This window comes from Manacus candei, unplaced genomic scaffold (assembly GCF_025592945.1).
Source record: "Manacus candei isolate 608988 ecotype Guabito, Panama unplaced genomic scaffold, ASM2559294v1 h1tg000017l, whole genome shotgun sequence".
Classification (NCBI taxonomy): Eukaryota; Metazoa; Chordata; class Aves; order Passeriformes; family Pipridae; genus Manacus; species Manacus candei.
In genome coordinates, this window is record NW_026138065.1 from 14,649,371 (window position 1) to 14,677,131 (window position 27,761).

The 27,761-nt window shown below is 39.6% G+C and overlaps 1 protein-coding gene across 1 annotated transcript in view; it reads left to right on the forward strand.

Annotated features, from left to right (window-relative positions):
- PLB1 (phospholipase B1) overlaps positions 1-27,761 on the forward strand; it is a 79,248-nt gene that overhangs the window by 20,212 nt on the left and 31,275 nt on the right. The window contains exons 15-35 of the mRNA XM_051782849.1: positions 1,098-1,166; positions 1,985-2,065; positions 3,487-3,553; positions 4,279-4,337; positions 5,420-5,493; positions 6,994-7,037; positions 7,867-7,975; positions 8,894-8,945; positions 10,874-10,954; positions 12,477-12,542; positions 13,268-13,368; positions 16,107-16,188; positions 16,836-16,940; positions 17,567-17,662; positions 18,128-18,199; positions 18,855-18,914; positions 19,326-19,386; positions 20,110-20,168; positions 21,954-22,021; positions 23,064-23,107; positions 24,337-24,445. Of these exons, the coding sequence (XP_051638809.1) occupies positions 1,098-1,166; positions 1,985-2,065; positions 3,487-3,553; positions 4,279-4,337; positions 5,420-5,493; positions 6,994-7,037; positions 7,867-7,975; positions 8,894-8,945; positions 10,874-10,954; positions 12,477-12,542; positions 13,268-13,368; positions 16,107-16,188; positions 16,836-16,940; positions 17,567-17,662; positions 18,128-18,199; positions 18,855-18,914; positions 19,326-19,386; positions 20,110-20,168; positions 21,954-22,021; positions 23,064-23,107; positions 24,337-24,445 (1,559 nt within the window). The remainder of the gene's footprint in view (positions 1-1,097; positions 1,167-1,984; positions 2,066-3,486; positions 3,554-4,278; positions 4,338-5,419; positions 5,494-6,993; positions 7,038-7,866; positions 7,976-8,893; positions 8,946-10,873; positions 10,955-12,476; positions 12,543-13,267; positions 13,369-16,106; positions 16,189-16,835; positions 16,941-17,566; positions 17,663-18,127; positions 18,200-18,854; positions 18,915-19,325; positions 19,387-20,109; positions 20,169-21,953; positions 22,022-23,063; positions 23,108-24,336; positions 24,446-27,761) is intronic.

The following is a 27,761-nucleotide window of genomic DNA, read 5'->3' on the forward strand; positions in this document are numbered from 1 at the left end:
TGTGTCTGAGCCATCTGGAACTTACTGCCTTCTGGAGAAATTTGTTCTCGTCACCCAAATCCCAACAACATACACGTGTCTAATACTTGTTTGAAATTGATTTCCAGCCAAGAAATACCCCACTGACCCGTGTTCTGCAGGATGATTCTGTGCTGGAAGTATATATTTTCTTTCAAGAATGTAATTAAATAGCTTTTATTCCTCTTATTCCTTTTATTCCTCTCTCTCTCTCTCTCTCTCTTGCATACACAGTAAAGCACAGACTGTTTCTTTAATGCTTCTCTAGAAGAATATAAACTCTGAATTTTCTCATTATTTTCATTGATGCAACAACCCAAATAGAATATAACATTCCTGCCCAGAGTGTATCAGTAACATCAAGCCTGCTACTCTTGTATTTTCCAGTCCTTTCCATCCTGTTTATTATGTAGTCTGCTGCTTCTGGCAGCTGCTGTGGTGCCAAACTGAGCAGACATACACTGAGGGATCTAAACCCTAAGCCAATTCCTCTGTGTGTGATTGCAATTTAATTAGCACCCAGCAAGCTGCCTGAGCAGGTGAAGTGATTCTTTGTGGTATTTGCCCCTTTGTGCTGTCAGTGTTGAGTTTTGAATCATTCCATAATTTTTCATTACAATCTCTTTTCCATCTTGTTACAAGAAGGCCAATAAATGTAAATGCTGTTAAGCCTCTATGTGGAGCTGGAGTGCATCTTTTGATGTTGCCTAACATGTATGAAAATGTAGATAATGAAACAGTTCTGGAAGGTAGGATAAATGAGCAGCACTTACAGGGTCAGCATTCCCAAAAGCAGAGTTAATGTGTGGATGGAAGTTTTAATGACGATGGGAGGACAGTCTGCACATGTGATGAGATGCCTTGTTTTCAGCTCCTTGCTTTTGTAGGTATACATGTGATATGTTATGCATAGATAAATGTTTATCATAAGCAAAAGAAATTTTTAAATATATATGTTTAAACATATATATATGAGCCTGATGGAAGACTCCAGGCATTAGAGCCTTTGCATTGCTGCTGCTCTCCCTTCTCTCCCACACACAGCATGTGTACAATTTCCCTGTTCTCTCCCTTTCCAGATGCAACCAGTTGGACAGAAGCAGCCTTATGGTGTCACAAACATTGTTCAGGTCCAATGTCCATCTCAGGTAAAAGGGCTTCCATATTATTTTGAGATTTTATTCACTCTGCAGAATTTCCAAGTTTCCAAATATTATTTTTGTTTTCTGAAATTCTTGGGAATACACACATGCCCAAGATATTGTGCTGTTAAAAACTGAGTGTTCTTAAACTTTGTTGACACAGACTCTTTATTTTATACAGATGAAACTGAAAACAAGAACTTTTGAAAAAAAATCAGTTAAATCATCTGTGTCAGGTTTTTTTAATTCAAAATATACCCAGCTAATCTGAATTTAATAATTGCAGGTATGAGATGCATTATCAGTATTAAAACATATGTCACCAATAAAATTGAATCCATGTATTTTGTATAAGCTAGATTTTTTGTGATTTGACTCTGCTGCCAAGTTTACCTATTTTAGTTCCTGGAGCTGTCAATAATCCAGTAATATCTTCAGGATCTGAGCACGTCAGGTTCAAAGAAGAGGTTCTTGAATGTTTTTGCATTTAAGCTCTGACTTTAATAATTGGATAATGATAAAATATTACTGGCATCCAAAAGCTTCTAAACAGCAATTAAAACATCAAGGAAATTGAATTATGTGTTTTGTTTGATATTAGGTTTAAGGCAAGAGGTGGTGCTGTGCCTAGAGCATACCTAGGGCAAGGCTTCCGACTAGGGACTTTCAGGTCTAACCTGGTTTACTTCACTAATGCAATGTTCATTCAAAAATTAATACTGTAAAGATTATTTTTTTCTCTTTGAAAATGTAGCCAGAATGCTTTAACATCAACTGACTCTCTTTCCGCTAGTGTTGGTAAACATACTCTCTTCACTCTGCAGGAAAATCCGTATTTGTTTACATATAGAAATAGTAACTATTCATCTTCCCTGAAGACATCAAACACCAAAGAAACATCTCAGGTACAGTAGGACTGTTTGCATCTGATGGACTGAGTGTATTCCAGGGAATGGGGCACGTGGGTGAGAGTGTGTTATAGCCTAAATAAACAGTGCTACCTGGGAAAACTAAATACAAAGTTCCAGCTCTTTGTTTCCATGCTTTACTAAATAGTCAGATGCTTAATAGCACATTTTCTCCTTGGTGGGTTTTATAGAGTAGATGTGTTCAGCCACCCTAAAGTAAGTAAGTTTTGCCTTCACTGTTAAGAACCTATGTTAAACATCTGCATAATAATATTATTTTCCCTGGGATAAGAAGATAGTGGAAATGGAGCTGTTTAGTCCTACCATGGAGGAAACTAGATCAGGTCTGACCAGTGTGTGGGTCTGATTTAGTCTCATTTACACTATAGTAAAAGTGAAGACTAATGGATTTTTCTTTTTTTTTTTTTTTCCTGTGGTAGTTTCAGATTAGATGTGTGGAGAAAAACAGCCATGATTGTATTTTTTAAGTAGTAGTACTCTGATTCTGAGCAGAACTTGATGTTCCCAAGCAGCTACAGATAATGTTCATTTTAATGCCTCAGAACACAGTGTCTAGACCATATCTGCACTCAAAATGGCCTGTTCATCATTGGAATTGTAATAAACATTTCCTCTTATTTTAACATAATGCCATCTGTTTTGTTAGTTGCTTGGGGTGTATGGACCTCTCCACAGGGCAGTGGTACCTACCACTCTGATTTTTGAAAGTAGCTGTAGTGTGGGAGGTGTTAAGGAGGCAAGAAGCACCATTGTTGTGTTTGTGGTTATTTGGTTAGGGGTAGTTAATAAAAAATTAAAACCCCAAAGCAGAACGATGGGACAAGACACACAAGCATCTTTTCCTTAGGCAAGTTAGCCTATGTAAGGAGTTCTGCTGAGAAATTTGGAGCTAAAATGTATCTTTGGGTCTTATTTGATGGTTTCCTCTGGTATACTGATGGTCAGCCTTCACTAACAGTAGACCTTGGGAGTGTTTCTCTCAGTAGGCTCAACCCAAGAGCCAGGAGGCAAATCCCTGGCCGCACATACAGGGCTGCATAAGAGAAGGCAGGCTCATGACCTGCTGGCAAAGGTACAGTTTCGTGCTGGGATATTCAAACACTTTCTTGCAACAAGATGTTCAGAGTATGGGCACACAAAATGTTGCATAGCTCAACACAGCATGGCACAGAATTTGAAACAACTGGCTGTGCCGTGTTAGTAAGGCCGTACAAGTTCTGAGCAGGCTGAGCTTGTGTCTGCCTTCAAAAAGCACAGACTGAGGACAGGATGAGCTGGGTAGTTGTATACAAAGTACGTGGGAATTTCATTAATTTAATGGTCTGACACGTAAATTGTTTATCACGACCGGAGTATAGTGAGACTGATGTGAAATCTTGCCCTGTCTGTCTTTGCAGGAGAGAAGTTATGGAACAAATATTCCCTGTACTGACTGGGATCCCTCTGATACGATTCCTGTTTCAGGTAAAGTCCTATGCATTTTTATCATAGGGCTACTTCACTTGATGATAGAGGGACAACAGGAACTGGGTTCCTGTCCAGTCAGGAGAGGAATTCTTTTCTTTGGAATAGTGGTCTCTGTTGACTGTGACTTTTAAGATCCTTTTCGGAACAATGTCAGTAATTGTATAGCAAGATGCAAGTTCTCCCTCAAGGATTGTGAGAGCTTATGCAACTACACTTTCCATGTACAAACAAAGAAGTGACAGTGGAAAAGACAGGAGGCAGTCAAGTCCTTCATTTGCAGAGTGGTAAAACTGTAGGGGCTCTTGTTAGTGCACTCTGAGATGGAAAAAGCCACATGGAGTTCTGTCCTTGAGTCAGTTTTGTCTTACCTGAGAATCTGTAATGGTCCCCAGATATCCGTTCTGTGCTGGCACCAGAGCTGCACCTGCTTTTCAGCAATTTTTGCCAGCTAAAAGGAATCTAAGTAACAACAGATGCAAGACTGAAACCTTTCTGTCTCCTTTGTCACCGTAGCTACGGCCCAGATGTGATACCAAGAATCATTTCTGGTTTGATGCCTATCAGTGTCTGTGATTCCGAGTTAATGCTGACATTAATGTTAAAAATGCTGTCTTTACAATGCTTTATTATGCTTATCCTGAGGAAAACTTCTTATAACCATCACAATTTGAAGTTTTCTTTCTTTCCTTTTTCCCTTACACCCTTTATTTTTTATTTGTTAGTTCATAATTTGAAACCGGCAGATATCCAGGTGATTGCTGCACTGGGAGATTCACTCACAGTAAGTACAGATCACTGGGTAACCATCAATAAAACTAGTAATGAAAAAAACATTTCTGAATTTTTAACACAGGAAACAGAATACATTCTGTTACACTCTGTTGAGCCAAACACGTTTTTCATATCATCTTTTCCATGCTCCGCCTTGACTGGCTGATAGGTAATCAGATTACGAGTCTAATCTGAGTGCACAGTTCCCAGTTAAAGTCCACAAGAGTGCCACACAAGGAAGAGATGCAAGACTAGATTGTGCAGTGGCAAAACCAGTCTGCTAGAGTGGACTTACAACGACTGCTCTCGTTTATAGATTCTAGGTGGCTCCCAAGGTATTGGCCTTGAAACCTGTTAGTAAGCAGCATGAACAGAAAGAAAAAGTTCTGCAGCTACTTGTGTATATCTGTGTATCTATATGATGTGATAAATATTTATGTGATAATATCAAAACCTATAAAGCCGTAGTAATTTATGCTAACTAAATATTTGAGTAAAATTGCATTAGAACATCAGGTGTGTTAAGTGTAACTTACCTTGAGATTTTTTTTTTTAAGATTATTCCTGGAACTATGGAAACCTTTTACCCCTAGACTGGATGTGATTCTCCAATTAGTGATGACTGCTTCTCTGCTCATATTATAATTCATGTTTCTTATGTGTTCTGTGCTAATTATCACATTAAATCTGTGTAGTCTTCTCTCTTGGGGAAACTGGGAGAGGGAAGGCGTAAAATCACTATACCACTTTTTATTGGGAGGAACATTTAATAAATTATTCATTTAGAACCATTGCTATCTTATTTCTTCCTTGTGTAAGTTTAGAATTATATGAATATTTTGAACATTCTCTACCAATTTTTCCCCACTTGATCTAATCACAAAGTTGATAGAAGAGAGTAATTCACTGAAATAGAGTGAATAAAATACCCTAAGCCCTTGATCTTGAAAACAACGATCTGTTCTATTTTGGGAGGATGATGTAGCTTGCTTGGTTAATATGCTTTTTAATTCTTTTCACTGCGATCAGTGAGAGAACTAGTTACTGTAGCAAAGTCTATTTTCTGAAGATGAACTCCTCTTCTGCTTCCAGGCAGCTAATGGGGCAGCATCCCGACCCCATGATGTTCTGAATGTCCTGGTTCAGTACCGAGGTCTTTCTTGGAGGTGAGTCACAGGAATTTCCCCACAGTGGGAGGAAATCCGTTTTCTTATGGTTTGATTTGTATAGTTGGTTTTTGTACCAAATGGAGGCTTGCAGAGAACGAATTTGACTTCACATTTTGTGTGGAGACACAGGGCTGTGCTGTTAGTCATGATAAATAAAATATTCAAACTAGTGGCTATCTAGAGTACAATGTAGCATGGCTGGAGTAGACCTGGGATCTTTGTTAAGATGGTTTTTTCTCCTCTCAGAATTGTAGCTATTGCAAAGGGGACTTCAGACCCCAATGCCATTGCACCACTTGCTCATTCTGTGTTTCTGTCCCTGCTCTTTCTATATCCTGTCTGCTCTTGCCCAGTGTGGCCCACAGCACCCATTTGTCTCATTTAAAATTAGTGGTCTACAAAAAGCCAAATGGGATCTTTTTTTACTGCTGCTTTGTACACAATATTTATTTTCTTGACCCTTTCCCAGTATTGCTTACATTATGCGGGACAGTTTAATTATGAGTCAATACTTTTACTTTTATGAGTCAAAGACTTTTACATAAGCAGCATGTTGTTAAATGTGTCAAAAAGACACTCTGAAGAAAGGTAATCGTTCATTTGTTATTCTGCAACTGTAAGATTTAACACCAAACCTATCAGGCTGTTTTCTGTTCATCATTTCTTACCAACCTGAACCACTGCAGCTCTAGAAGTTTAAACAGTGACCTTAAAGATCATCTAGTTCCAACCCTCATGCCATGGACAGGGACAGTTTTCATGAGACTGGGTTGCCCAGAGCCCCATCCAACCCGACCTTAAACACTTTCAGGGATTGTTCTAGTGCACTTCAAAATATTCTATTTCAGATTAAAGGGATACTATAGAGGTGTTCTAAGTCAAACATTGTATGTTTTGATCTTTAATAGTAATATACTGAAATTTTTGGGGAAAAAATGTGTACTAGTATATTCTATTCTACAGCATGAAGGAGAGCAAAGAGCACAAAGACCTAATGGTGAATATTACCAGTCTAGTAGTATTCTTCCAGCTGAGTCAAAACAGGGCAAGGGGAGGCAAAGGTGTTGATTATACTTATCACTCTGAAATATATGCTGCCAGAACTTTTTGTTATGGGCACAAAAGTTTTATTAACTGAAAGTAGAAGTAATAAATATTTTAATAGGTACAACAACAGCAAAGAGAGCAGTTTTAAAAAAAATAAATAATTTCTTTCAGCTAGGTTTGAACATATGCCAAAATACATGAAAGAGCTGAGAGGACAGCTAGTGTACAGGGCTGCTAATATGATTGTCATGATGATGACAGTGTCTCTGATGTCTCTGGTGTCGTGACCCACTGGGTGCGCACACCAGGAGCTGCTTCGGCTTAGCACAACCACGAGAGTGTGCTGTGTACATGTGCAGAACCCCCAAAAGGGGGCGATCTCTTACCTAGCCCGCTGCCTTACCGAGTCCATCCTACCTTGGAACACTTTTTTCCTGTTCTTTTTAACAGTGTTGGAGGAAATGAAAACATAAGCACGGTCACGACACTAGCAAGTAAGTGACTTTCTCCATAAATTTGATAAATATCTGGAGCTGTTTATTATTAAAACACCTGCTGTTATAAAAGGAGACACAGAAAAGAGTTACAATTTGTAGCATGACACAACCAATCCCTTTGTGTTTAATGTCCAATGCTGAGTAAAAGCTGCATAACAACCAGACTATAGTATGCTGTGCATGACTTAACTATGTATTTTGTAATTCCTAGGGTTTGGTTGCTTCAGTATTCTTCTGTCTAATATATGTTTGGGGTCAATGAAACAAAAATCTTAGCGCATAGCCTAAAGAAACTATTTTGACTGTATGGGAAAGTTGTTTCAGGCAGGAGCAGAATCACATTACAAGATCAGATTTTACATGCTTTTTAAAGGTCAGGACATTTTAGATTAGAGGTGTTTGTAAGGCTGGTTTGTAACCTAAGATCTAGAAGGGAATCTGGGGTCTTTGGGGTTAATACATCTGGGGAGATTGGGCTAAGGGATTTGATTCCAAACCATTTGCAGTTAGAGCATGATGGCATGAGAATCTCCTGCTTGAGTGTAGGGTTACCCAGCCTCACTTACCAGGCAAAATGGCATTGCTAGCCAAGATGATTGTGTTAGGTGATCAGATATCTGAATTCATGAAATTCAGAGACCTTGAAGGCTGGGAAATAGTTGTATGGTGATGAATCTCCATGTTTGTTATACTTAAAGATGTCTGGGTGTTTTTTTAAGGTTTCTCCTAAAGCTTTTTAATGGTCTTTTGCTAAGGTCTAATCTTTATAGCCTCATTTGCTACCTGCTGCAGGAAGCAACATTACAGGGTGCTGTCTTTTCTGCAGATATTCTTCGTGAGTTCAACCCATCCTTGATAGGGTATTCCACTGGCACTGGAACGCAGAATTCAGAAAATGCTGCACTCAACCAAGCTGTGGCAGGAGCTCGTGCAGAGTAAGAGGAAAACTCTTTTAACTTTACTAGAAATTTGATTTTTTTTTTCTGTAAAACTCTTCTGTGACTAAAAAAGGCCCAAATCCTGGACTTTGGCAGGAGCACAATAAGTCAGATAGGCGAACCCAAAGAGGTTTCTTTAGCCCAGCTCTGGCATGAAGGCCAAGAAATGTGATGAGCACTTTGCAGTGTTTCTAATCTATGTCAAATAAATTAGCAACAAAAGCAATACTTTCTCCAGTATTTTCAACCAAGAAAGCCAAAGCACTTTACAGGCACTGATCATTAAGCTTCACATCCCTGTCCTGTTATGAGTCAGAGAAAAGATACCCCCATTTTATAGGAGGTATATTCAAATGCTCTTGTCAGCAGGACCAAGAGTTTGTGTAGAGACACTAAGAGAAAATTGTGGATTGTTTAATTCCTGGTCTGGCAGAGCTGGGAATTAACTAGAGATCACTATGCTCAGTCCTGAGTGCAATTTTTATCCTATTTTTTTTTCCATTGGAAATGCTTCTTATAAGACAAATTTCAGTGGCTTGAGACCTTATAATAACATTGATATATGCACAGATGTTTCAGTGATATGTGTACTGTCTAATGCTGGGAAGGAGCAAAGTGCATTTCCTGTATAGCTTGTAAAGGTGTAACTATGCAGCATTTGCGAAGTGGTCGAGTGCCTGTTGGATGCTAATTATTATATCTTTCTTTTTTTTCTCTTTTCCCATCACTATCTCAAAATATAGCCTATTTTGGGTATCATATATTTCAGTCAATGAGAATTCAACTTTCTCAGGCATTTTTAGCCACTATATGAGGGTTGTCCATTCATCAGCTTTCCTCCTTGCCCTGCTGTCTATGCAGGATTCCTTTTTTATTTTCATTATTTTACTTTTGTGATTTTACTTTTATTTTTAGGGATGTTCCTCAACAGGTTAGAAAACTGGTGGACCGCATGAAGAATGATACTGTGAGTTTAACATGTCATTAATATCTCTATAACAAAGTTACATGGCTTCATGATTTCTAACAGACCAACAGCAGATGCCAACAGTGAATGCCAAACATTAAAGCTATAAGTACAGCAGTGTAATCCTTCCCAGTAAGGAGTGTGAGTCAGCCAAAATAAGCTATAACTTTCTCTTAAATGAATTTGTACCAGCATGTGATAGTTACTATCAAACACAGATAATTGTAACCTTCTTATCATTGTTACTGGAAGTGGCTATAAATTCAGTGCTATTGCTTCCCCTCCCAACCTATGTCACACTGTCAGATGATAGAGCTTTTTCTCTGTGAGGATTTTGCTGTGTTGCTATTAATTATCTTGTAAGCAGATGGTTTTACCAGCAATAATGATATATGCTAGGATGTTGAGGGCAAGCTTTTCAAGTAGCAAATCATGTGGAGTGAACATGTGAAGTGAGGAAGGGACTTGTTTTCTTTAAAAATATTTTAGTCCCTTCTTTCATTTAGTCATCAACTGATTTTTGACTTACATATTTGTTGTTAGGAATTATTTGATTAATGGTCTGTAAAACACACATTAAGCTGAGGATTGCTTGCATATTTTTCACCTCAGCTCGTGTTTGAATGTTTGCTATTTGTAATTTGACAAATGTGCTATGCAATCACTGACCTAAGTTACATTATAATAGTTTGGCTTTCCAATTGTGCATTTGGAAAGCAGCCAAAAAGCCTTCAAGATAACTCTGTGTACATGTCTAGTGTAAATACTCTGGTGCATACATATTGGCAAAAATATTTGCAGTACCTTTCTTTTCGGTTCACCTTCTTGTAAACAAGATTTCGATCTGATGGCTGTATCTGAAAAGAGATTAAAAGGAATAGCAACTAACAATGAAGGGTTGGATGGTTTTCATTCTAACAATTCATGGCCTCTAAGCACTATTCTGTCATATTTATCGGCCTAAGAATGTTATACAACAGAAATCAATGGAAATACCTTTTATTTAAATAGTAAACATTTTTATTTAACTAATAAACTTCTTTCTGGTAGAGGTCATATACCTTTGATTTAAGAGTTCCTTTTTTTCCACTCTTTTTAGAACACCTGTGTTTTAAAAGGAGGAAAATTTTCCCCTCTTGTAATTTGGATAAGTACGTTTTGACACCAAACTACTGAACAGCACGTTTACTAGCTGGGATATGTTGCCTCCTGAGTTTGAAGAAACATGTTTTTAAACCACTTGAGGCTGATGTTCTATTGCTGCTTTTCTTACTACTGTTTTGCAGTGAAATTAAAGCATTAGGATACTGAGCACAACCACCACTACATGGTACTAAGCATATCTGAACCTTTCCTCAAAGCTAAGAAGGTGTTTATTTACAGTAGCATAATTACCTTGATTTAGTTATCTATCCCTTTGCAAAATCTGTCCAGAAGAAAAAAGTGCTGTAATTTTTTACCATTACTGTTAGAGTTAATATTGCCCCACTATTCTTTGCAGTTTGTCTCACAGCAAGACTAAAATATATTGCCCTCCAGGGTTTTCCAGCAGGATAGCTGCATTATTTATGATACGGTAAACCACAAACCATAATTTTTGCAGTGAAGATATATTTCTAGAACTGCAGGAAGAGTCACTCTGTATACACAAGATATTACTAAGAAAAGCATATAGACAGATTTTGAGCAACAGTTTTCTGAAGCAAATAATTTTACATGATGCCACTGATATTGTAAACCTGGTTTAGATCATAGCACTTTGTACATCTTCAGTCATGACTACCAACTTCTTTTTGTTCTGGATGCTTAGAGGATGATAGCCAGGTACCCTGAGAAATGGGGAAATTGTATTTAGCGTGTTGCCTGCCTCTTCCTCCTTTTCTTTTTTTTTAATTAATAACTTTCATTCCATCTCCTTCTGTGTGCAGAGAATAAATTTTCAGACTGACTGGAAGCTCATAACACTTTTCATAGGAGGAAATGACCTATGCAGATTGTGCGAGGATCCAGTAAGTTCCCTCCTGCCTGCAGCATGAACTAGGCATAGGATTTTTATGCATTGCAGGGGTGAGAGGGAGGAACTCAGTGGGTGAGACCAAAATAATTTAGGTCTTTATTGTGCAGCTCTGGAATGTAATTCAGCTCTGGAATGTAATTGTACTGAGACCTTCAGATTGTCCAACCCAATGTTTTGATAAAGTTAGCGATATCTTTAGAACGCCTGTAAATTACATAATTGTTGCTACTTTGTTTTGCTGTTAACTAAGGTTAGCTTTTTGTTGCATAGCCACTTTACTTCCTGTGGATAAAAGGTTAAGAGTTTTTGCTCCTCTCTGCCTTGTGCACAGTCACACTCCTAAGTCTTACTTGATGCTCTTTTACCATTTTCAGTACTATGGGAAAGGTTCTAACCACAGCTCATGCTAATGTAATTCTATAGTATATATTGTAGATGTATATAATATACATACTGTATCTAGCCTTTGATATGTGTGATTACAGAGGAGGTGAAAGGCTGTGGCAGACTCCTCACTTAGGGATGAAGGTTACCTACTTACAAGCAGTTGAGCACATACTTTTCATTTTACATGATTAATTTCAAATCAGGAAAAACAGCAAAGCAGCACAGTAAGATGGTTGTAAAACAAGGAGGGAGCAAATTAAACATTCCTACCTTCTGCTCCTGACCCAAGCACAAAATGGTAGTTGCACATAACTGGGGTGGATGGCAAGAGATAACGTCTCCATCCAAAGATCACACTGACCTTTATGTTGCACAAGTACAAATAGCACCAACCACAATGCTCTTGGTGAGCTGTGGTTTAGGAAATGAATGAGATCTGAGCTGTCTAGTTCCGTAGAGTTGGCAAGTGGGGCTCGTAAGGAACTTCTCCTTGAAATTAAATGAGAGAGAAATAAGGCTGACAATCAGACAAGTGTTTCTCATAAAAAAGTTTATTTGACTGTTGAATAGTTCCTCAAATGAAAAAATAAATGTTGGATTACCTGAGACAATAAAATCAGAGGGCTTAAACCACTAAAATGGAACAAGGAAATTTTGGCAATAAAAGTATTTGAAGTCATTTCATTCTCAGATAAACACCTAAATTTTGCCAATTGCTTTTTGTGGGAGGCAGGGAGCATATGGGAAACATGTTCTTATATTCCATATAGCAGAAGCAAACTTACTTTTACATAAAGTGTTCTCTCCAAAATGTGGTCCCTTTTAGTGATTTGTTAGCCATGCTTTTAAGACCAGCCCAAGCAAGCCTGGGGATTGAGGATGTTGTGATATCTGATAATATCCCCTGAATTTTCACCCTCACTGGTATCCAGTGACTGCTAGATCTTTTCTTCCAAGTGAGAGAGCTGTGATGGGAAGGAAGAAAAGCAGAGGCAGGACAGTTTTGCCTATGACTCTGTTGACCCAAGAGTTAGAAACATCAACACTACTGTGAGAGACTCTAGCTAGTCACTGTTGTGCCTATCTCTGTAAAGTGGTAGTAAAATTCAACCCTCTTGCTTCAACAGGCTCACCATTCTCCTGAAAACTACACCTATAATATACAAATAGCTTTGGACTTACTTCACGAAGAGGTAAATCAAACTTTTCTAGTATGTGGGAGCAGGGGTTGTGTTCTGTTTCCAAAGCAGTCACTGATTATTGATTAAGAATTTGTTTTGTTGGTTTCATCTGCAGAGCACTGCTGTATGCAGAAGTGCTTGCTTGCAGGAAAATCTTCATGAAAGGCAAAAAAGGCTAGAGAAGTATTTTACCAAAAATATTTACAAAGGCTAGAGAAGTATTTGGTTCTAGCTGATGTGCTGTGGATAAGTAATGTAAAAAGTATTGTAAAAAAAAGTGTTGTAAAAAAGTTGAACAAACATGTTATTCATTGACTAGAAAATGCTTTGCTTGTTCATTAAACTGCAAATAAATATGGTTTTGTAGTCATTAAGAGAGAGATTTTGATATTCCACATAAGGGTAAGAATGATGAGAGTACCTGAAGAATTTGCAGGTGTCTGAGTCATGCTGAGACCTACAACAACTTGTTTGGCCCTTTTTGAAGCCATCATTTTCAGGTGACCAGCCATCAACATTTAAAATAGAACTAGGTAGTGCAGGCAGAGGCTGTAATTTAGTATTGCACGTGTAGGGGATTAATTATTGAGAAAGTACTTTTGGACACCTCTGTTATAAATAATGCAAGCTGCTTGAATCAGCAGGCTGCTGCCCAAGGTTTGCTGTGGCTGTGCAGGAGCAAAGGCAGCACTCTGTGCTCCAGGAGTTTGCTCTGAGTTTGCTTATTCTCTTGGCAGGTTCCACGGGCATATGTGAACCTGGTGACGATACTACCCATTGCAAGCCTCCGGGAGCTGCATGCATGGGAAAACAATAGCTGCCCAAAGCGGCTTATGAGGTTTGAAGACTATCTATGTTGCAGCTCTCATTTTTGCTCAAAGAAGGCTGCAAGGTCTTCTTGGGAAACTTTTTTCCTAAAGAGAAAAGGTTCTAGTATTTCAGACCACCAAACACCTTCCTCTGTGCATGTGCATGTACCTACATTTTTATGTAGGTACATGTAGGTACATTTTTTATTTTACCTACAGCATTCAGAAATACCTGTCTGCCTGACACTATCTCTGTGTCTGAGCCCTGCTGTTACCACTTTTAGTGGAGGTGCCATTTTAATGACTCACCACTTACCCTGCAAGTGAGTCCAAGCCAGAGCAGAAAGAGCTCAACTGTGCGCTCTTTGGCAAAGATAGAGAAGACACTAAGACACAAGGTTTTCTTGTTTTATTTGCAGATTTACCTTTCTGCAGTCTTTAAACTCTCCCTCTTGCTTCTGTAGTTTTCAATCTCTGTAATCTCATTGCTGATTATTAGTTTTATTGCTAATCAGTCTCTCAAGTAGATGTCAGGGATGCTTAATCGTGCCACCTGTTGCATTATGGCTCAGCAGTCCTCCCAGGTCAGTGTGAGTCCACCATTGAAGTGGCAGGTCTGCACCCTCAATGGACTTTAGGTCACTCAGGTAGGGTCCTGTATGTTCCCACAGACTTGCCTCTGGCAGGACTTGCTTGGTTTCAGAAAAGCAAATCTCTGCTTTTCTGGACAGACAGGGAGAATAACTTTGTCCTGTGAATGTAGACAGCCACTGAAGGTGGTTTTACAGGAGGAACATATATGCAACCCTCTTGCTCTGATTTAAGGGCTCTCTTGTGGCTGTCAGTGGAAAATCAGTTTTGAAACTCAAACTGCTGGTGATCCTGATAACCATTTGTAGTTTTGCTTTTTAGCAAAAGCTCCTGGCTAGAGCACACAAGTATCTGAAGGCCCTAATCATTGGACAAGGGTAGTTAGTGGAGCCTTTAATATTAGATTACCTCATGATAATTGTAACCTTTCCCCATCATTTCAGGTGCCATGCTGAATTTAACATTTGTTTGTCTGGCAGCAAGCTGAATTTACAGGGTAATAAGCAGACCCTGTGTGGGATGATAAATGCCATTCTATCAAGTTGAAGAAGGACCTGAAGGAGGCTTTTGATCTTGAAAGCTTGTTTTCTTTTTCTATGAGAATAGCAAATAGCCTAAAAAGAAACTATGTATGTCTCTGATAATTTTGCCTTGCTTATGTTACTGAAACTTCTGAAAACACAATTTAGATTTGTATTGCCTCTCATACGGATGTACTGTGGAAGTTAAATCTTTTGTTAGTTGCTCTCCATTAAGACAAGTTTGGAGGTAGTAGGGATCTGTGTATACTTTACATGTATCAACCGCATCTCTATAGAAGATGTTTCCCTAAGAGCTCTCTGTGGTCTCTGCTTTACTGTGGTCATATGTCAGGATTTTTTAAAGGAGTCCTTTTTCTCGATTGAATTTCTCAAGTAGTAATGCGGCATGCCCAGGACGAGCAAGAAAAATATTCATGTACTAGAAAGTTAAAAATTTCAGGGAGGGATAAAGGTGGCCAATACGAGTTCGTAGAATCTTAAAATTGTTCAGGTTAGAATAGCTCTGTAAGGATGGAGATTCCAGCATCAGTCTCGGTGACTTCCCATGAAACATCCTGTTATCTCTGACTCTCTCAGTTGTTTAGAATGGATTCGTGAGAATTCAGTCTTGAAGGATGCTTGCATAGTTCTGCTGAAGCAAACCCTGTTGTGCAGGTACACCTGTGAACAGTTTTTGTGGTGGGTTCACCCCAGATGCCAGCCAAGTACTCAATACAGCCCCTCAATCACCCCATTCCAGAAGCATGAGGGAGAAAACAAGGATTGTGAGCTAGAAAATTCATGAGTCACACTAAAGACAAGTAAGCCACTTAACAAGTATCATCAGAGGCAAAACAGACCTGATTTGGAGAACTTAATTGTAGTTATTGTCCATGATTATAAGTGTTTATTTAGCAATTCAGGTATTGGGAAATAAACAAATGAGTTAGGCAGTTAAAGCTCCTATCCTCCCTCTTTCTCAGATTCAGCTTTGTTACAAGCACTTCTCCCTCCACCCTTGTTACTGCCGTAGGGTACCCCCAGTCCCTTCAGTGAGGCATGGGTAGCACAGGGGCTTGGGGTCTGGATCTGGTATCTCTCTGCCACTCCTTCCTGCTCACTCTTGTCCTGTGCTCTGAAATGAGTCCTTCAGAAGTGTGTGTCCACTGGTTGTGGTTCCTTCCAGGAGTGCCTGCTCTGCCATGGAGCACCTCCTCCTCACCCCTGGTGTTCTCTCCTCCTCTCCCTCTCTGGTGTTTTCTGCTGTTTCTTAAGTAGGTTTTCACAGAGGCACCACCCTCTTGGCTGAGAGGCTCAGCCATGCCCTGTGGTTGGTTTGTTGAAGCTGTGTCCAGCAGTCAGTGCTGGCCTCTCCTCACAGAGGTCACTCCTCATGCTGAAACCTTGCCATGGGTACCCAGTACAGTTTTTGCTTTGGAGACTTCTCCTCTCTTTATCTTCATTAATTTATCCCTAATAAATGTGCTTCTGCTCAAGAACTGAGACTGTGCAGTAACTCTAATGAGATCTAATATTCTCATTGAGTGGCCTTTCAGAGAAATCCTTCTCAGAGCTTTTAATCCTGTAGCTTGTCAGCTTGGGAAGAGGGGGAGAAAAAGAAGAGCAGATCTCAGCACCATGCTCTTATCCCACAGGATCCTGTGCCCTTGTGTCATAACCCCTGAGGACAACTCCAATGATTTAAAGATGTTGATCTACTTTAACAGAAGGTATCAGGTAAGGCACATGGCATTTGTTACAAGTTCAGTGTCATCCTCCCATTGACCAAGGGACCACAGATGGGCTAATATTTGGAAGTGGAGGACAGTTGCCTCTCATTTTAATGATATATTTGTAGTTGTGATTAAAAAAAAAAACGAGTGGGAAATAGAAGTAGGCTCAATATCTTTGCAACTCTATTACCCTAAACCAACAAAACAGATGAAAAGAAAGCCATAGAAAGCCTTTACAGAGCCATAGAAAGTAGAGTATGTCAGACAGTGAGCAGTTTTTTTATCATTTCTGTTATTGGAGATCAGATGAAGTCAAACAACATGTTAACTCAGGAACAAGCTTTCAGACACGGCATGTCAGGCAAACCGAAAATGCTTTGGTGGTTCTGGAAGATCTTTTTGACAGAAAACCTAATTACTGAGCAGGCTGCCAGTCCTTGTCAGCCAGTCAGCCATTCCTAGGTTGTCTCTCTGCAAAGAAGCCCAAGGTGCATGTCAAAAAAAGGCAGCTGCACTGACTGCCTAGGGCAAGCCAGAAACTGTGGCCACATCTGGGAGTGGGAACTCCTGGGTGAGATGTAAATGGATGGAATGACTTGATGAGATGAACACAGAAAAAGGAATGATGACAACTTTTCTTTGACTCTTTAGGAGAGAACCCGCCAGTTAGTGGAGAGTGGAAGGTATGACACTAAGGATGATTTCACAGTGGTTATGCAGCCATTTCTGACTAATATGGACATGCCAAAAACACAGGTAAAAACAACCAAAAATACACACCCAAAATTAAATCCTAGTGCAATTCCCCTGAGTTGTCAAAACAGTCTTAGCAGATTTTTTACCTAATAATAATCATTACATTCAGTTAACATTCGAAATTGCAGAAAATGTTTATGGCATAATGGAGATAATAGGCAACAGAAATAGAGACCTTACAGACAAGATTTGGGGCACTGCAATTTAGTTCAAAGTTTTCATCAGAGAGCACTTGCTCTATATTCCCTATGCATCAACAAGTCCTTTCCAGTACTTTGATAAATGACTTTTGGTAGGAAAACCCACGTGTTTCAAAACACTGTAATGTGTGATTCTCAAGGAAAGTAATAAACACAATCAATATCTGTGCCAAGGTATTCTGTACTCGAAGCCACAGTGATCTCTATTCCTTATTACTTTGGAAATCCTATATTAAAAAGCTTTAAAAGGCTTCTTAGTTCTGAGTTACTAATGTTCTTAGGCCTGGTTTAATTCTCTTGGCCTCAGAGGCCTTTGTGGCTACTTTGATTAGAAGTCAACTGATATCTCGCTGCAAGAGAGAGGGCATAATGCACAGCTTGTTGCATATTTACTGTCTCTTTGACAGCACCCATCTTATTCTCTAGGAGGGGTGGCCAGATGATTCATATTTTGCCCCAGATTGTTTCCACTTCAGCCAGAAGACTCATTCCCAGACTGCACGTGCTTTGTGGAACAACATGGTAAGATTTTTAAAGGTTGTGTTGGTCTCGCCCTGTTTACTCCATCCTGCCCTTGGCAGCAAAACAACCCCCAGGGAGCTACTAGGTAACTAGCCATTTCTCTTCTCAATTGTGTTTACAAAGGCAAAGAGTGATCATATGAAGAAAGGTCACCTGAATTGTTAAACCAGTCATATCAAACCAATAAATCTCAGGGTATGTTAAGGCTGGGGGTGTTGGGACTTCCCTCAGGGAGATGCCTGTCAGGCACATTGATCAGCAGGTCACATTCACGGTATATGGGAATTAGCCCTTTCAGCACTCAAAGAAGCAGGGCATGGAGGCAGCTGCCAGCATTGGTGCATTGCAACTGCAATGGTCTTGCTGTGCTGCAGAGGTGGTTCCCAGTGGTTGGCAACCCAGCATTACCCATTGCTCTCTGACACTCATCTGCTTTTCTTCTGTGCACCCTGCTTTTTCCCGCAGGTGGAGCCCTTAGGGGAGAAGACAGATAATCAGCGCATAGAGGATGAGATCGTTCTCAAATGTCCAAATGCAGTAAGTTATGAGGGTGTCTGTGTTTATATGGGGGTGCTAGGGGTGGCTGGGAATCTGTGTGAGCCTTTACCAACTGCCTGCAGTGCTGTCTCTGTGAGCGGGCTCTGCTCTTCCCCATATACTTTGTGCCACTGCCACCAAGAGCAGTATGAACACTCCCCCATGAGTTGGAGGGCAAGCTCATCCCAGGAGTAAGCTTCCTCACAGTCACATGTCACAGTTGGCCAAAACACAAGGGAATGGTGTTTGGCCTACCTAGTCAAGATTGTTAAGTACCCACACTGACTGACAGAGCTTCAATGGGGGAATAGAGCAACGATGACACCAGTCAGCACAGCTCTGTAGATGTCACTGGGGCTGCCTTGCAGTGGGACCACAAGCTTCTTGTTAACCACACACAGAAGGGTCCTATGCAAATTTTCTAATTTCTAGCTGTATAAAAATATAGCCTTAGGTTTATATTGTTGTTACGAGGATTTTTAAAAGGCCGTTTATTTTCTTTCTCTCTTTTTTTTTTTTTTTATTTTAAATCCCTGAGATTTATTTGCACCAAGCTACTAATCATATACAGACATCTGAGAAATGAAGTTTGGAGAATGGAAATCTCCATGCATCTCTGATGCTTTGCATTGACTCAGATTGCCTTGTTTTGTAGGGTGTGCCGTTCCTGAGGACGTATAAGAACAGTAATTACACATACCCTAACCAAACTCCAGTAAGTGCTAACCTCACCATCCCACTGTTACTCTGCTGCATCTGTTCCTGTATGGTAACCAAATGAATCATTTTCTGCAGCACAGGTGAAATCAGTCTTTGGCCGAAGGGGCTTGGGAGGCTGAGTGCATGGTGCAGAACAGGGATGCACTTCCTGGGTTAGACAAAATGCATCCAGAAACTCCTGTAAGAACGCATGCTCAGACAGCAGTTATCAGTTATCAGTCCAGGATGCTGTGCTGTTCTGAGCAACACTGAATATGACTATTGAATTGAGCAACCAAGACCTGTCTAGGTTAATTACATGCTAAAGAGGCTCTGGTTTATCCACCTGGCCTCTGCTGGGAAGATCCTAGTTAGTACTGACTGTATTTGTTAGCCAAATGCTATTCAGCTTTCTTCTTCTCTTTAGAATTATGGAAGCCAGCTGCCATGTGAGGACAGGTCCCCATCGTCCCCTCCTGCAACTTCAGGTAGTCTTGCCTGTTTTATGTTAAGAGATTGAATTACTTCCAACTGTTCTTCAAGATGAGTGTTAATTTTTGCTGAAATGACTACTGGACTGTGAAAAACACTGCTCAGAAAGGACATGAGGTTTCTCAGCAGCTACTTAAGAGATACAATGCCATGCTGTCACATAAGGTAGCTGTCTGACTAAGTAGCTCTACTGAACTCACGGCCAGTAGAGAACTTCAACGTATCTTGTGATAAAACCCAAATTTGAGTGCTGACATAGCCTATAAGTGATACCACCTAAATCTCATGGAATGAAACTGTAAATTCAAGTTCATGCATGTTAGTGCAGTATTCAGTTTTTCAAATAACTTCATATTGTCTTCTCTTTAGTCCTCTTATGTCTTCTTGCAACTTTAATATACTATTCCTGCTTTGTGTAATTCTGCTTTATTTTACTGTCACCTTGGTGCTGGATGTTGTTTGCCACTTTTTGTTATTTGCTCCTTACTCTTCTGTCTTTTCAGTAGAAATGTTAACCACTGACATATTGAATAATATGCATATGTTGCTGCTACAATCACATGAGATGAGCTGGAAAGAGCTCCTGATTTATCACTTGGGTATTGCAAAAGCAACGTGACAGAGCATCACAAGGCACAATGGCATATTTCACAACAAAAAGTAGCGAAAAAGAATAGTTATTTCCTATCCAGGTTCAACTGCATCTCTTTCCTTTGCAGTGCATTCCCTAAAACCAGCTGATGTGAAAATTATAGCAGCCCTTGGGGATTCTTTGACGGTAAGAAGATAGTGTTTTTACTATTTCCTTGCTAAAACTACAAACATGTGCCTGCTCTGGTGGAGAGGAAATAGCTGTTATACCTATAAGCAAAGATCAATTCATTCATGGATGACAATAAATCTAGCAACTAGAACAAGAAAGAAGGTGTCAGTCTTCCAGCACTCTATTCCCCCCCACACATATTCACATGCTTTTGAACTTTTGCTAAGACACACACAAATCCTTTGAAGAGGTGCCTATGTAGTTTGCTGAATTGGAGACAGAAGAGATCAGATGCTGTTGAAACTGATGGGACAGAACACAAGGCTTAGGTTACTGTGCTTTTCAAAGACTTTTCTAAATAGGAATGGACTGATGAACCTGCTCTTCTCCCTGTGTTCTTTCAGGAACGGAATGCAGGGGTGTTGAATAATAGCATTTTATTTATTTGAGCATTAATAAGTTAAGGATGTATGGAGTGAGACCCCTCTGACTTCCTGCATTTCAGAAGATACTTAGTCTGATTTTCTTTATCAAGATGTAGTTCTTACTGATGATGATTATTTTTGGTAGCCAGGAAGGAATATGTCTCAAAATCCAGACATTCTGTGTTCCAGTTATGTCCTTCTGTCTAACGTTTTCATACTGGTCAAGGACTGAAATTCTACAGCCAGGTTAAAGGAAACACTGGACAGAAAGATACAATTGGAACATAGGTTTCTCTGAATCTGAGCCTTAACAACAAAGACATTGTTTGTATAAACCATGAAGCCTTTACAACAATCTTGCAGACATATTGTCACAACTCCTATGCACAGGAAACTACTGAAATAAATAGAAGCACTTGAATGCAAACCTGCAATATCCACAAATAAAAGATATTCTGTATTTGGTTGTGGTTGCCATATTGTAATATCCAGAACCCGACAGCTGTTTCTGCTTCTGAGTATAGTCTATAGGAACTGGGAATAAAATCTGCTTTCATAGAATGTGCAGTGATGTATTGCTGTCTGAGAGCTGCATTTGGCCTGTGTGTGGTTATTCTGATCACCAATATTCTCTTAACTCAATAAAGCTTATATATATATAAGAAAATGTAATAGTGTGGTTTAATCTGAGGTAGTAGCAAATAGTCTACCTGGTCTTGTGCTGTACTGAAGTACAAACCTGTACCCAAATTTAGAATGAAATTACAGAATCACAGCTGAAAGGAAATACTCTCCTTCTGAATTCTGAGGTGTTTTAGGAGGGATGCATCTGCTAGCTTGCCTCTTTCTTCAGGATGAGTGTAGAGAGTGCTTCCTCCTTTCTCTAGTACTGCTTTAAGTCTTTCCATTTAGCACAACACTTTTCAAAGTGGTATGTAGGTATTATGGTGCTTCTTTCTGATATATGTTTGTTTTCTCTTGTGAGTTCATATAGTGTTTCTTATCATTAGCTGAAAAGTTTCATCTGTTTGACTAAGATGTCTTCATCATTGTTGAGTAATGCAACCATAAAAGAGTTATTTAGCTCATCTAGACCCGTAAGAAGAAAGTCTTTGTTCCACAGCTCCATCATACGTTTTGTGTGTCATATATACAATATGATGCTTGTAAATAATTACAAAAGGTATTGTTGTGCTCTTCAGGAGAAAGGTTGGGGAAAAGACAGATGCCTTCTAAAGCTTCAAAAGTAAACAAAACAACTATGTAATTCTATTTAAATTAGTAAATTGTATTTGTTACATGTTTGTATTACAAATTACTATTGCATTAGTAATTGTGTTTTAATTTCATTTGGTTAATGAAAAATAATGTCCAGGCTGGTGCAGGAATTGCCTCAGATACTCTTGAGGATTTAGCCACTCAATACCGGGGACTGTCTTGGAGGTAAGTCTTCAGCCAAGGTGATGAAGAGATGTGTATTCTTTCCTGTAAATAATGCTATTCTCTTCTGCACGTTTTGGGTCTTTCAGCTGCTAGAAAGTTGAAAAAAAAGGTTGCTTCTCAGGCTGGAGTTTCTTGAGAACATGCATCAGGATCCAGGATTTGTCAAAAAGGTGGCTTCACAGAAAATGTTTTCAGCAGTGGATTTTAAGTTAGCCTTTTGATTTCTCTCATGCTTTCGTTTTTGGCTGTTTGCAACAGTTTGTATTTCTGTGTCAGGATTTCAAGTTGGAAATCTACAAAACTGCTGAAAAATCACTGAAACAAACAAGTCAGATCTAGTAGGTTTTGGAACTTCTCAAGTTTTCTATTTCTGAACCTTTTATAGTACCATGGAAAACAGTTTGTTTAACCAGAAGACTTTTACCATATGCTGCATATAGTTGTAAAAGACTTAAGTTGTTTCACTGTAGTGATGTAGCTCAGTTGATGCTGACTGAAGCAGCTCTGTGCTGTACTAATACTTCTCTGTAAGCCAGGGTGTGGCCTCAGTATGTCCTCAGTCAATAGGAAAGCTGGAGAGAACATATCCATCTTCAGGAAGAAGGAAAAGAGAGTGAGGAGCTGCTGTTGAAGCTCTCTTGTCACCCAGAGGCTGTCTGGTTTTGGTGTTGCCTTAAAGTGCCTTTGTGAGGCTGGAGTTGGCCTCAAAGCTGGCCTACTAATTTACAGTACTTAAGGGCTTGATCTTTTGAGTATGCACCCATCTCGGGTATTTTTCTGCCACTTGGTGAATGATTGACCATGCCCTTCAACATCTGCGAGATCATGCAATCCTTCTGACAAGCATCTTCACCACTGAAACTGCAGCCATTCTACCCAGTAGCATTTCCACTTTTGTCCTCTCCATGTATTCTGATATATTGATAGTTACCAAATTAATCACTCTTTGCTTCTTCCCATGATGTGTGGTAGGTTTTCGCTTTGCTTATTGTCTGTGTCCAGATAAGGGATGAATGACCAAGGTTTCTCTTTCTCATTTTAGTATTGGAGGAGATGAGTCGTTAAAGAACGTGACAACCCTACCTAGTAAGTAATTGCTTTGCTCAATATAATTGGCAAAATTGAAGAAACACAATGGACTGATTTCTGATATGTTTACAGAGACCTCTTAAGTATCTCAAAGCTGGTTTAGTGTAATTTACAAGAACTACTTTTAAAAGAAACGATATTCTAGGACTAAGGAATAAAATGTTGCCTTCGTCAGTGAAGCTGAGAGGAAGCAGCTAGAAATTCCCTTACTTTCTTTTCCCTTTTCCTTTTCAACTGCTTGGAGAGTGTTATTTGAATTTCTAAATAAGCTTGCTATGTCCATGCTTTTAATAAATATTCCATCACAGTTTTTTCCAAAAGAAATGTTTGCATAGAGTAGGCCTCTTTGGTAAATAAAGCTGCCTACTCATACATGTAACCTGAAGGGAATAATTGTAACTTTCTCTTCACTGAAACATGCAACTTTTCATAGCTCAGTCTATTGTTAATGTAAAGCCACTTGAACTTCAGTTTGGATCAGCTGTAATAATAAAATCCCATTTGAAGAGGACCAGTAAACTGTCCTTTTATGTGTTGACCATTATTTTAAGCAGAATGTAACAAGAATATAATTAGAATAAACAATTAATTGATTCACTGGGTCTTATTACATTTGACAAAACCTTCATTAAAATATGATTAAATTCAGTCCTTGAGATTAAGATAGTTTTTACAGTGTACAACACGGTCATGTTCACTCTCAGCTATGAATTATCCTGCCAACTTCCTTTTGGAAACTGCTATGGAGATTGTGGTAGAACTTCATCAGAATCACACATCTGAGGCTTTGTTCTTCGCATTTGTCAGTAGTATAAGATTTTGCACAGCTGTGAAGCAGACCCAGATCTTTTAACTGAAAACAAGTTCCTGTTGGGCTGAAGGACCCTTCAGGCTTGCTTCACAAAGTCAACATTGTATGACTGAGAATTTTATTTTAGGCTTTAACCACTACAGCATGAGAGATAACTACAGACAATAGTCCTCAATTCTGCTCATCTTGTCACTGGTGACAGTGCAGGGCACTGCAAGCACGCTGCTCTCTGAGTCACTGCCAGCTGGTGATCCCTCTCACCACTGCTTGGTGAATCCATCTAGTTGACTGGCAGCTGCAGCAGCTGTGCTGTGCTGTCAGAGAGCAAAACTATGGCAGTGCTGCTGTGTGCTAGTCCCTGTAGGCAGAGAGCAGATGTAGTCATTTTCCCTTCATTGCCATCTTTGTTTTTCAGACATCTTTCGAGAGTTCAATGCTACAATCATGGGCTATTCAACTGGCACCGGGAGTGAGAATGATTCCAACGCATTCCTTAACCAGGCAGTTCCTGGAGCAGCGGCTGAGTATGTAGCTTTTTGTTTTACATTTGTAGGTGATGGATGCTTCATCTAATTGCCTTTCAGCTGTCTCGTGTGCTGTCACAACTTGCTCTGAAGAGCAAGTAAAACCAGTCTAGTTGAAAATTGGCTCAAAACCTGTTAAATGTATGGGTTTATTTCATAGCAGAACTTTCAAATGAAACCAACAGTCCTGGTTATGAAATCCACAAACAAGAAACTGGCAGAAACTGTTTGGTGGTTTCTACTCTTCCTCTTCAACATCTATTAATTTATCCATTTATCTGTCAATAAATCCCTGAGAACATGAATGTTTTCAGAAATTGAGCATGTAGTGAATTGATAAGGAGAAACTAGGAGTAAAAGTGGATTAAATCTTCCATAATTCTGGCTTCAGGCTTCTGGATAAGGAAGCAACAGTGAACAAGAGAGAAGCGAGGAAAAAACAGCCTCAGTCTAGAATATTAAGAGAATTGCTAATGGTCATACATGGGTTTTGGTGCATTGCAGACCTGGTGCAGTTGCAGCCAGTTCTGCCGGTATAAAAGGGATTGTAATGTCTTGCAGTCATTTGACTTTGGCTCTTTGCTTTTAGTCACACCTGAGAGGCTGTATAGTTGTTTTCCTATACTGCTTATCCTAGAAATCCCTGGATACTTATTGAAAGTCAGTGCTGTTTAATTAAGAAAACAGATGGCTGCTTGAATTCAGTCATAGTTTGGGCACAGGTTCTGGCAGACCATGCCTGGATTTGACATTGTGAATTGATATTACCCAGACCTTAATTTGTTTGTTTAAAGAAAAATTCATCTTGCTTCCCGAAGGGGTCTTGGAATTGAAGTTCAGAAGCCAAGCGAGGTGTTGGAGTTTGCTGTATCTAAGCAAAGATTGTTAGGATTTGTCAGGGGTTTTTATTGCTCTCTTGTAGGCCTTGAGCAACTTCTGACTCCTTTGAGCAATTTCAGTAAATGCTTGGATTTCCTGTCAGAAATAGTGTGCTAGGTGCCCTGCTATATCCTACTGCCCCCATAACTGAGGGAAGGCATTTTGTTTCCTGGTGATGACTAAACGTATCTGTGTATGTCAGTGAGATGTGCATCAGCCATTAATGAGAATTTATTAACATACTTCTGTATGCAGCATATATCCAGATTACCTTGAAAGAATGAGATAGGTGCCTGTCTTGTATTCTGTATCAGTTAAATCCTAAACAGGCTTTTTGGAGTGGTGGGAGGACTTGAAACAGGACACACAGCCTCTTAAGTCACCATTATGACTTAAAGCAACTTGCATCAACAGCAACTGAAGCATTAGTATTAAATAGTTATTTGTTAGCTGTATGAAATGAGTCGATGGATGTTAGTCTAATGAAGAATTGCCTACTTCATCTATAACAATTAGTCTTCTCTCTTCCCGTGCAAGCAACTGGACTGGATAAACATGATGAACTGGAGCTATCCTTGTTTTGTAACCATATTTTGTAAACATTCAGCAAGGAGATATAGACAACAATTGTGCCAGATTTCTGCTTGTCTTCTATTGTTTCTCTGTCTCATAACTCTCTGTAGAATGCTCTGAGGTGCTTCTTTTGGGGGTTCTGTTCTGTTGTATTTTGGCTCTTGAGGTACCCGAGAAGAAGAATGTGTCCTCGTTGACTATTGAAATGTATTGCAAGACACAGAAATGTTTCTCCTGCTTTAGGTATTTGGCCCTGGAATGATGATGATGCAATTCAGCATTTATTCTTCATCAACCAAAAATATCCATTTTCTAAGGATTCATAGGGCAAAAAAGTCCACCAGCTAATGCTGGTATTTAAGAGTTGTTAGCTGGCCTGTCTTGCTTTATGGTGCTAATCTGGGAGGTGCTTTCCAGAGGTGCTGGAACCTTTCTGAAATCAGATAATTTTGCAGCCTTACCAGCTTTTGGAAACCCCTTTGGTATAAGGGTTTCTTAAAATAAAACCCATGGCTGCTCTGAAGAGCTCTTTAGTGAACTTGATGGCAACATAGTAATGCAGGTCCCATTCAGCAAAATATTCCGAAGTCTATCTGCATTCATTGCTAAAGGGTTTAAGTACATGATAGAGTTAAGGATAGATCTGAAGAATGTTGCTGAAACAAAGCCTGTCTGAAACCTCTGATTTCATATGAAAAAAAGGGAAGTTAAGGAGAAAACCAGTGATAGGAACTGTGAATATCTGTATTTCCCATTAGGAAACTGCTTCCATTGATCAAGTTCTAAATTTGGTTGAAACTGCAGTTCAAAGATGGGTGATTGCTGGCACTATTTCATTCAAGATGTTGTTAGATCTTACTGACTGCATTGGCCCAGGATACATCAGCGCCTCACTGACTGCATGAGAAATCAAAGATGTTGTGGACTGTCAGATCAATAAGTGGTGTTTTCCTCTGGATCAATATTGAAGTCAACGCCCTAGATTAGGGGTTTCCACAGTAAGGACAGAAGGAAATTGTGACCACTTGTGGCTTGTGATAGGTTTGGAATATAAATAAGTTATGACATTGGACAAGGGTAACTGTGATCAGAACTATTACATGCCTACAGTGTCTGTGTCACAAGTAGGTGTCCGACAGGGCTCATTCCCCAGTAGATACCCTTATGTCAGTGTTAGATCAGTGTTCAGCTGGAGGAGGGTGGTGAGAGGTATCTCTTTTTTTCTACAGTAAACAAAGTATTGCAAAGGAGAGCTAGACTCTGGTTGCCATACAAAACAAGTGCCACATTTATTGATGTCAGCTGATATGCTCCCAGAAATGATAGACCGTCAGTGAGAGCCTGGAGGGAGACGCAGTTCATTGCATACTACAGAGCTGCCTGGAAGGCCAAAGCTTTCTGACCACATTCCCTTTATGCACATTTGAGGATTGAAGTGTAAGGGCAGTCAAAGTAAGTTGAAGTGCTCAGCCTAGGTAACCCAAAATTCATTGCACTTGGGATATATATCTGTGTGTGTATATATATATAAAAAAAGAGAGAGAGACTGCCTATCTGGCTATTGAAAAACAGCGAGTCTGTCAGCTTGCCTGAGTAATCCTGAAAGTTTCTTTGATTTTTAATTACCCTGGAAAAGTTGTGTGCACAGAGCTGTTACACATAATGGAAAATTAAGTATTGACTCTGGGTGTGGGCTACAGAAATGAGGGAGGGGTGCACAATGAACTCTGAAACACCTAAGCTTTGCAGGGGGATGTTGCTGAAGAGGTCAGCTAAATATTGGGACTGGGCATTCCCTTGTTTTAGTCTACAAGGAATAGGTTGATAGCAGCTTAGTTCTAAACAGGCCATCTGCTTACAAACA